Source organism: Pygocentrus nattereri, chromosome 19 (genome assembly GCF_015220715.1).
Source record: "Pygocentrus nattereri isolate fPygNat1 chromosome 19, fPygNat1.pri, whole genome shotgun sequence".
In the NCBI taxonomy this organism is placed as follows: Eukaryota; Metazoa; Chordata; class Actinopteri; order Characiformes; family Serrasalmidae; genus Pygocentrus; species Pygocentrus nattereri.
In genome coordinates this window covers 6,180,203-6,191,190 of record NC_051229.1, presented here as the reverse complement: position 1 = coordinate 6,191,190, position 10,988 = coordinate 6,180,203, and the positions used below count along the sequence as shown (strand labels likewise).

The window sequence follows — 10,988 nt, the reverse complement described above, 5'->3', positions numbered from 1 at the left end:
TTCGCTACTCCGCCCCTGATTGTTTCCACCTGTTTCCCCACCTGTCCCTCGTCACCCCTGTGTTGTTTGGATCCTGTGTTTCTTACGTTATGTCTGTTCCCCGTTCTCTATGTGTTGGCTCTATGACCCTGGACTGTCTCGACCCTGATTTTGGATTTGCCCCGAATAAATCTTGCTTTTCTACGCATATGTGTCCGCTTCCTCATCGCTCCACGTTACACTATATCTAAATTTCATGATGAATGGACCAAAAGAAACAGCCCAAAATGACTTGGAAATAATTCTGGTTCTATTGACTTACATTAAAAGTAAAGGAGTTTTTTTTCTTCTCCTGTAAAGTTACTATTTTGGAAATACAAGTTTTTTTCCGACAACAGCGAAATACAGATGATGGGATGTTTGATCTTTTTTGGATTACATCCACCCCTTGATTCATCAAAACACAGAAATACTCATCTGGAACTGTGATTGGTCAGGATGATCACTGCGCACAAAAAAAAATTCTGTGATTGATTGGCTCATTTGCATATTGCAGCCTCCAGTTATATCAGTATAGCAAAGGCCAATGACGCAATAGTGATTAACAAATGACGGATCAAGGACCCGTTGCTTCCTTCCGGACGCTGTCTATCCACTCCAGATAATTGGAGACTTTGGTGTAGATGCCCAGTTTGTCCGTGTGGCCGCATCCCTCGCCCCACGACACGAGGCCTATGAGGAACCATGTGTTGTGGTACTGGGTCATCATGGGGCCGCCGCTGTCTCCCTCACAGGCATCCCTGACCTTCCCTATTATCCCGGCGCACAGCATGTTCTGGGTCAGGTTGTTGACCATGTGGCGGGCGCACTCTGCATGGTCCACCAGGGGGACGTTGATGAAGCCGAGAGCAGAGCTGTAGTGGGTCGCTGTCTCATTTTGTTTGCCCCAGCCGGTCACTACTGTTTGGGTTCCGTTGAGGTGGAGCACTCGCTCGGCCAGGCTACGGCTCGGCAGGCACGCCGGCAGGATGTAGGTGGAGAACTTCACCGGAGAGACCAAGCGCAGGAGGGCGATGTCGTTGTCCGCCGTCTCGGGGTTGTACTTTGGATGGGAGACGATTTTGGACACAGGGATGGTAACTTCGTTTTTTTCTTTCATTAATTGAAAATAGTCACCTAAAGGGGTAGAAAGTCAAGAGCGTCAAAGTCTGGTCTTGGAGGACCAAAGCCGATAAACAGATTAGTGCCTCTTCTTATGGGACGTTTAAAAAGTCCTTGTAAACAGATCTGTGCACAGACATTTTGGGTGGCAAGAACTTTTTTGAGATGCGTTGCCATCAAGTTCTAAATGAGTTAATGTTTTTCATGACATGGTAAAATGTCTCAAAAGATCTGATGTGTGTTCTGTGATCTATTGTAAATAAAGTATGGGTCTATGAGATTTGCACATCATTGCATTTTGTTTCTAGTTACATTTATTTACATTTTACACAGTGTCCGAACTTTTTTGGAATTGGGGTTGTATTAATCCTACCTCTAATGAACAGATGGGCCCTATCAGCAAGCTACCAACAATATTTTTACCATTAGTGATGTCATTGGTCCATCTCAGTAGCAGATGTGTATTGTTCACAGAATACATACATGCATACATATATGGACATTTATGACATCCCATTCTAAACCCATAGGCATTAATATGGAGTTGGTTGCCCCTTTGCAGCTGTAACAGCTTCCACTCTTCTGGGAAGCCTTCTACAAGATGTTGGAGAGTGTCTGTGGGAATTTTTGCCCATTCATTCAGAAGAGCATTTGTGAGGTCAGACACTGATGTTGGACTAGAGGGCCTGGCTCTCAAACTCATTCTCGTTCATCCCAAAGGTGTTCGTTGGGGTTGAGGTCAGGGTTTTGTTAGGGCCCATTAAGTTCTTCCACACCAAACTGACCAAGCCATGACTTTATGGACAGAAAAGGTTCTTCCCCAAACTGTTCCCACAAAGTTGGAAGCGTACAGTTGTCCAAAATGGTCTTGGTCTGCTTAAGCATTAAGATTTCCCTTCACTGGAGATAAAGGGTCTAGACCAACCCCTGGAAAACAACTCCATATCATCATCCCTCCTCCACCAAACTTTACAGTTGGCATAATGCAGTCAGGCATTCGCCAAACCCAGACTCGTCCATCGTTGACTGACAGATAGAGAAGCGTGATTTGTTGCTGCACAGAATACGTTGCACTGCTCCCGAGTCCAGAGACGATAAGCTTTACACCACTCCATCCAACGCATGGCGTTGTACTTGGTGATGCACAGTTTTGTGCTGATGTTGATGCCAGAAGAGGTTTGTACTCTGCAGTTATTGATTCAGCAGAGCGTTGGAGAATTTTATGCACTATTCTCCTCAACACCTGGCAACCTGCTCTGTGATTTTGACGTAGTCTGACACTTTGTGGCTGGGTTGCTGTGGTTGCTAAACAATTCCACTTTTCAAGAATACCACTCACAGTTATTTTTGTATTTATGTATGTATTTATATATTTCTTTATTATTTTTTTCCCCCTCCCAGTATTGTGCGAAAACAAAATGTGTCTTATGATTAAACACAGCATTAAACACACTAAACATTCAGCCTGATGCTGCTAGCATGAAGTGAAAAACAAATCAGCCTTAAAAACACGTCGGATGTAGAAGGAAAGCAGGACAAACCTAGTCTGACGCTGAAGCGAAGGCTTGTCTCAAGACAGTGGGCAGCAGTGAGGACCCAGCTTTCGTCAATCAAGACGCCACCACAGTGAAAATCTCCACCGGCGTTCAGTATAAGAGCCTAGAAAGCACATACATGAAGACAATCACGCACGGGCACAGCTTGGTCATCAGTGTCACCAGTCCAGTCTGGTCACCAGGACCTTTGAAAGCTATACATTGAAAACTAAGGGGGAGGAAGGAGGAAAAGGAGTTTGAGGAGGGATAATGGGGGTTGTAGAGGAGAATATGAATAGAGATGTAGGGGGTAGAGATGGGGGGGTGATTGTTATCATTTTAATGCAGTAACACTGACGTGGTGGTGGTGATGGTGTGTTGCACTGGTCTGAGTGGATCAGACACAGTGCTGCTGGAGTTTTTAAACACCTCAGTGTCACTGCAGGACTGAGAACAGTCCACCATCCAAAAATGTCCAAAAATGACCACTGATGAAGGACTGGAGGATGACCAACAGAAACTGTGCAGCAGCAGATGAGCTGTCGTCTCTGACTTTACATCTACAAGGTGCACACACAAAGTAGGAGTGTCTAATAGAGTGGACAGTGAGTGGACACAGTGTTTAAAAACTCGTGTCTGATCCACTCAGACCAGCACAACACACACTAACACACCACCACCACGTCAGTGTTACTGCAGTGCTGAGAATGATCCACCACCCAAAAAGTACCTGCTGTGTGAGGGTCCATGGGGGTCCTGACCACTGAAGAACAGGGTAACAGAGTATCAGAGAAACAGATGGACTACAGTCTGTAACTGTACAACTACAAAGTGCAGCTATACAGTAAGTGGAGCTGATAAGATGGACAATGAGTGTAGAAGCAAGGAGTTGATGATGGAGCATGATATTATGCCTGATCGTTGAAAGATGCTGTATAAGGACGGATCGTTTAGCACAGGTCAAGGAATCTTTTGATGAGTTTGTCAAACTCACTCCGCCTCAAAGCTAATCTACAGGACGGGGAAATTTCCAGGATCAGAGTTGTGCTCCCCAGCTGTAGGTGATTCATGGCAGTGTCATTTTTGGAAATCAGTTTCAAGATCACAACAATTGGACAATGTATTCTTACTGGACACTTCAATACCTGCCAGGGACTCTCTCCTCTTCTGCCAACTTCACCACCAACAAGCCATGGCTGTAAAATTGGTCTGGGCTTAGTACTGTAGGTCGACTTGGCAATCAAAATCTGTCCACATGAATCTTCACCTGGTAACCAAAGGCATACACACAGACAACGATTCCTTTAACACAGGAACAAGATGCAAATTAAAGCAGTGGTTTGGAGAAAAAAATCACATGAAGACATCTTTTCCCCGAATGTAGTCGATAAGTGGAGACGTTTGGCGCGGTGGTGAACAGTTACTATCAGAACTGGGCCTTAAGAGTTTGAACCGTAACTCTCAAAACACTAAAATGCTTCTATATTTATACGAATTTCTGCCAGTAGCCGTATGGGATTCTAGTTGTATTTCCACAAGCAAATTATCTTTTTCAGCCACTGCGCTTAAAAGGATGGATCTTCAAGGGGTCTTTAGTAAAGACAATGGTTGAACCATGAGCACTCAAGGAACCATTTGAACCATTTTTATATGGCACCAAAAATGATTCTGCTATTGTTATGGTGCCAGGCTTGAAACAATAGAAGAACCCTTTTTAGTGCTTTATAGAACTCTTTTCATATACAGCACGTTCTCCATCAATCTGAAGAACCAGTCAAACAGTCAATAGACCATTTGAATGATTAAATGGCTCTCTGCCTGGTGAGACTGTGAGTCTGTTCATGGTTCTGTGTAGAACTATTGTCTTTACCAAAGAACCCTTGAAGAACCATCTTTATTAAGAGTGTAAATTAAGCACAGACATTTGAAACTTGTAAAAGATGTTCTATTCGTTTCATTTCAAGATTATAACTGGCAGATTAACAAATATAACAATTTTTTACCAAAGCACTACCTCGGTGTGGCAAGAACGACACGGAACGTCCAGCTTTTCTTTTTGGTGCTCATGTTCACAGGTCAGAACTATCACACTACATGTCCTTACTTTTGGGAATGCACTCCTTGGAGTTTTCGTGGAGTTGGTATCCTTGGATGCAGCTGCAGAAACGGCCAGTTTTGCCTTTCCTGTCGTAGCAGTCATGGTCACAGTGACCGTTGTTCTCCGAGCAGTTAAGGGATGTGGTTTCTGAGGGCCAGGCCAGAGAGGACCATCAGTCCTTCCGTCACTCTAATACACTCTGACCCAACATTTAGTGAAAATAGTGACAAACTACAACCTAAATCAAAGTTTCATTCTTCATAATCAGAATTTTCGAGATTTTCTCCATACATGTTCATCTGGAAACGTGAAACATGCATGCAGGCCATTGGTGTAGTTTACTTATACTACTTTACTGTAGTTTATGTATCTAATACATGCTTTTACATACATTCTGTGGCCATTTTATTGCAACCCTCAATAGGACAGTATGAGAAGTACAAATATATATATATAATTAAAACAGAAAGCAGTGATTCGTGAACTCACTTTGATGTATATTTAAACAAAAACTGTATATATATATATATATATATATATATATATATATATATATATATATATATATATATATATATATATATGTATATATATGCTTACTCTGAAATTGATGTCTGTAATATGACAAGTGTTGTGAAACAGGTCATGTTTGGGTATAAAAGGAGCATCCAAGTAAAGGCCTAGTCCTTCATAAGCAAGGATAAGTTAGGAGGCTGTGTTCAGACTGCAGGCAAATCGGATTTGTTTCTCAAATCTCAAATCTTTTGAGATGACTGTCTGCACTGTTATTTGCAAGAGATCAGATCGGATTTGTTTGTCCAGACATCAGCAGCCGATCTGCATGGTTTGCTTTGGTAACAATGCAGGTGTTAGTAACTAAAAAGCTATGCTAGTGATGTGGATTTCAAACATGGATGTAGGAGAGATGGAGGTCTCTTCACAAGCATGAATCTTTGGCGCTCTTCTCAAACCCCAGCTTTTCGTCAGTCTGGATATGACATTGTTGTTGTTTGTTGTGTTGCGAGTGACGCCAAAGATGCTTTGAAATCATATTTGAGCGGCCAGAGCATCCAGTCTGAGATACGTCTCTAAAAGTCCGATTTCAATCGCATTTCAAACCACTTCCAAACTGGGGTTGGATCTGATCTGCAAAAATCAAATTTCATAAATTTTTTGCTGTCCAGACGGTCAAAAATCCATCTGGATACAATCGGATTTGTGGACCAAGCCTTAGTGTGTACCTTCCACATCTGTGAAGGCACCATTAACCCCAGAAGATATATAAACACACAATGGAGCACACATGACCATGTACGGTTGTGCAGCTGAAGACTTTTCAAAACTGGATCAACTGGTGTTTTCAGTCCCCAGATGGTTTTATTAAGTATTGTTAACAGGAAAGACGATGTAACACTAATGCAACACATGTTCCTGTCCCAACTGACTTGGAAAGTGTTGCAGGCATCAAATTTGAAACGCACATATATTTACTGCTACTGTTTATAATAAATAAATAAATAAATAAAAACATTAATGTATAGAAAACTTTAAAGTTCTTCAAAGTTACTATTAGTAATACAAGGTCTCCTTACATCAGCAATGACATGTACAGTTGGAACTGTACATCTGTGCTTTTGGTTGGGGGGGGGGTGAAAATGAATGAATGCTTCATTAATTGCAATCAGGAAAACATGTTATAAATGCTAAGGTAAGAGAATAAAATAATAATTAAGCATATATAGAGGAAAGAAAAAATGCAAAAATACATCATAAATAAAATATCTCAAAAACAGTGAGTCATCACTGATGTAATCACAAGATGTTTTTCTGTCAATACCATACTTCACATAAACATTTGTGGGGTCCCTTGTACCAAAAGTCACACTCACCTGCATACCGCACCCAGAACTCCAACTACAGGAGAAAAGAGTCAGTTGCTGGATTATATTGACATTTACATTCACTGTGCATTAGGTCTGGTAATCTGCCAGCACCTCTGACAATATTTCAACAATAACAAGCCATGCATATCCTTTAAAAGTTTCCAAAAGTCTTTGTTGGGAAAAGATAAAGCCTTTAAAAAGATGTTATTAAAAATATAAAAACACTGTGGTAACATCAGATTCTGGTTCTTAGTAGTAAGATTAGTTATTATTATCATTAATACTTATTATTAATAAGATAAATAATGACCGACCGTGTGCTCTCTGTTCTCAAAGATCTCTCTGGCCTCTTCGAAGTCACAGTCCTCTTCCATACACTCTCGCTCCAGTGATGCTGTCTTGATTTCCTCCAGGAAGCTGTTGGCTCTTTTGGAGCGAAGGAGCATGTGAGCCTTTGGGCTGCTGTAGAAGACTGATACATAACGGACAGGCCAATAAAAAAACCTCCCTGGGGGGTGGGCTTGGGGATTTGGGTCATAAAGGATTGGGCCATTGGGGCTGAGACACCACAAGTCTCAAGGTTGCCCAAATACTTGGGACAATCCACCACAGATGTAGACATTAGATGAGTTATTAGAGTAGTCCTTGAATGCACACAAAGTCTAAATGACTACAAATAAATGGGTCATTCCACTAGAATGGTTCAAATTGGACTTTGACATTTTCAAATTTTTTGCTTAAATGTATCATTGATATGTAAACCTCACAGTCAAACATGTAACGGGGTTGAGTGTGACGGGGTTGTGATTTTTGCACAAAATGGCCGCTGCTCTACATACTGTATACCAGAGAGAGAGCACATGGCATGCATGAGATTCAGAATTAGCATATAGTTTTGAAATAAAAAAAACTTTTTTTATAAGTAATAGTTTTCTATCTTTTTTTCATGTGACGGTGTTGAGTCACTGAGTTTGGCGACCACAATATCACAAGATAAATGACCAAAATTAAATAAAAGAAGGAAGCCACTTGCCTGTCTTTGCTGTCCTGTTGTCCAAAAGACTTGAGTGATGTCACTTCTTGATGTATCTGGATCATATGGATCATACCATTGTTTTTGTGGGGGAGATTCATTTGTGTTACGGGGTTGAGGGGTTACTTAGGTACAGAACTAAATAATGTGATTTTAATAAATAATTATCAATTAATTTTGAAAAATAATATCACAAACAATTAAACACAGACAGTTGTTTAGGTTGACATCAAAATATATGGACTTTTTTATAGTTGTATTTGGTATATTCTAAGTATACTTTCGTTGAAGGCCATGAGGGACATGACAAAATAGGTGGTGTCAGCAAAAATAAATAAATAAACAAAGTTCTCATAAAAAGATCAAATAAAAAAAATACACTGTATTAAAGGAGATATTTCAATGTATGTGTAAAGCTGTTAAAATATAGATTTTTGTGACCCAGTAGATAAAATACACCTAAAGAGGAGATGAGGACTCAAAATGTGCCATTTCCATGGAATGACCCAAATACATTTGTTGCCGTCATTCAAATGGGATATTGTGGATAGTGTGACGGTCTTAGCGTTTAACCTTCAATAACCTTCAGATGCTATGCAAAAAAAAGTGTTTGCACATGAATAAGGCTAATTTTGTTCATTTTCAATAAACCACATTTTCAGCATCGCTCAAAGTGTGTGCAAAATTACAGTGTACATAAACATTAAACGTTGTTTTATTATATTTTCTTTCATTCTTTTTTCTTTTTCATTCTATTTTTTGCTTCAGAGGCCTCCAAAGTCTCTTGGTCACACGGGCCTCGCAAGACCATGATCTGTGTGTGTATAATACCTTTTAAACTATAAATGCATCAGTTATTCTGTTTACATGTAGCCCGTCAAAGCTGTAGTCAAATACACAAGGGATTTGGGAATGTTCACAGTTTCCCAGCAAATAGATCAATACGTTCTTGGTCAACCAACTAATGTCCCAGATATTTTTTAGGTGCTCAACATTTCTCAGTAACACATTTCATTTCAGTTCATTTCAGTTAGAATATGTACTTATCAAATATATGTGTATATATATATATATATATATATATATATATTTTTTTTTTTTTTTTTTTTTACTTAATTACATTTTTAAAATGTGAGATCATACCTGAAACGCTGAGAGCTGTAGCAGCCCAGAAGAAAATCAGCACAACAAAGCAGAGGAAAGGTATCCTCGCCATGGTTACACACACTGTGGATATAGCAGGACCCAAATTCTTATTATATAATGACACAGTACTTTGCAAAGGTCCTAGAAAATAATTGAAATATATTTATTTTGCCAGTACACACGATATAGGATTGGAAAAAAAATCCACGATAATCACTTATATTTTGTTAATTATAATCACTTTAATATTTAATTCTATGTAATTGGAATTCAAAACACAAAGCATAGTTTTGCATGGCACAACACGGATGACACTGTCCTAGAATCACCTCTATATCTCAGCACTGTCCAGTTTTACAGTGTAAAAACAGACGTCTCCTACCAGATTAGCAGATCTGACCAATCCAGTCTGGTTCCTCCTCAGATAAGAACTGTATGGAGAGAGACAGACATCAGACAGGCTTGGTTTTGTCCTGAATCCCAGGTATTCAACAATGCATGAGTAACCGTTAGCAGTTAAACCAAACTCCAGCCGACTCTACAAGCCAAATCACATATGTGTGTATATGTGGGCTGGGAAGGAGGCATCACTGGATAAAAGATTCCCAAGCATTCCTCTATTTTTGAATGTGCTATTGTTTTTTCCAAGCGAGCATGTGAGCTCATTCAGAGTGCAGTCTGAATCTGCAAGCACTTTTTATTGATCTGTTTCTTCCGAGCAATGATAAAACCCGGCAAACTGTGACTCAGAAGTGTAGGCGGGAATATATTTTTAGGTACTCTGACAAAGGGGGTAGGCCACCTTGATAAATACAATTTATAAACATGCTACATCCTGAAATTTCTGTAAACATATTAACCAGAATGCAGGATTCATATGAAGGCAACCAACACTGCAGCACCCTTCACTTTGCAGCATGTAAAATAGATAATCTGTTTGATTTTAACTCAACAGTTGTGCCTGTTGGAAATACCATAGGTACAACTTCTGCATAATGAAGACAACATAACTGAGCTAAAATTAGATAGCTGAGATGTACAAATGAAAGGAAAACAACCCAGCAAACTTGAAAACATAAACCCAATCCTAACCCATCCTAGGCTAAAGCATACTGCCATACACAGTGGGCATGAAAAATGTTTATGGACTAATCATGTCTTACCTTTGATGGCATTGAAGAAGATGTTTGCTTTGACAAACCTCATTTTAGTTTTTGTGGTAAAAGGGTATTGTAATAATCAAATTTACAGAAAACTGACAACGTCTTTAGAAATTTGTTTTTGGCTTTGGAAATGAGTAGAAAATGATATTCTACAGAGACATCTTTTGACTGCAGCTGGAACCTTGGATTCAAACACTGGTGTAATGATAAACTGAAGGCTTGAGGCAAAGGCAGAAAGCAACAGTAGCTAAACAGTGATTGAAGGGCTGAGCTTGGGGGCGAGCGTAATGATTAGATTGTATAATTCAATAGCAGCATGCATAGAAAAACAAATCAAATTTCTTAATCTTAAAAAATGCAGCTTAATAAATATTTACTCCCCATTTGATTGGGTAGACTTGTGATCAATCTGGGTAGGCCCCGTCCTGCTTATTGCTCTGCACCTACTCATGTCTTTGCTTGTTCAAAAATGTAGTTTGTGAGAACAAATAAAAATGTAAGCATTTTTTTGGTTAGTTAGACCACATTTCCATTTCAAATAAATGCAACAGCAGCTCTGAGAAATCGAGGCATTAACAGAGATTGTTAATGCCGTAACGGTTGGGAGCGAGGAGGCGGATACATGTGCTGAGGTAAGCGACATTTATTAAGGGCAAATCCAGGGTCATAGTTGCAACAGTCCAGGGTCAAACATCTAACACGGAGAGCAGGAGGGACAGACATGACGAAGTGAACACTGAATCAAACACCAAACGCCACGAGAATACAGTACATCCAACAATTTAGACAGTTCAGACAAAGACCAGTCAAGACAAAGGGCAAACACAGGGCTTAAATATAACAGGGCCAACAAGGGAACAAAAGACCCAGGTGGAAACACAGGTGGGAACAATCAGGGGCAGAGTCACTAAACAAGGGGGCTGGACTACAAAACCAAAACAAAGAACACACGGGCAAAACCAAAACCAAAGCAGTGCTCGAAACTCCACC

At 40.0% G+C, this 10,988-nt stretch overlaps 1 protein-coding gene across 1 annotated transcript; it reads right to left on the bottom strand.

The window, feature by feature from the left end:
- Positions 1-595: 595 nt before the first annotated feature.
- On the bottom strand, positions 596-9,515 carry LOC108440861 (vitamin K-dependent protein C-like). The gene is made up of 8 exons (XM_017720007.2): positions 9,218-9,515; positions 8,833-8,916; positions 6,971-7,128; positions 6,663-6,687; positions 4,780-4,920; positions 3,821-3,942; positions 2,682-2,799; positions 596-1,155 (listed from the first exon to the last, which is right to left on the bottom strand). Exons 2-8 carry the CDS (start codon positions 8,903-8,905, stop codon positions 596-598), a joined length of 1,197 nt encoding a protein of 398 aa, XP_017575496.1. The 5' UTR covers positions 8,906-8,916; positions 9,218-9,515.
- Positions 9,516-10,988: the final 1,473 nt, after the last annotated feature.

What these genes read in the sequence shown, in the direction of transcription:
- LOC108440861 (XM_017720007.2), bottom strand. Translation starts at nt 8,905, where the DNA reads ATGGCGAGGATACCTTTCCTCTGCTTTGTTGTGCTGATTTTCTTCTGG. An exon ending in TACAGCTCTCAGCGTTTCAG is followed by an intron (nt 7,129 to 8,832) that starts GTATGATCTCAC and finishes GTTATGTATCAG; the next exon opens with TCTTCTACAGCAGCCCAAAG. An exon ending in CAAGGAGTGCATTCCCAAAA is followed by an intron (nt 3,943 to 4,779) that starts GTAAGGACATGT and finishes TTTGGTTACCAG; the next exon opens with GTGAAGATTCATGTGGACAG.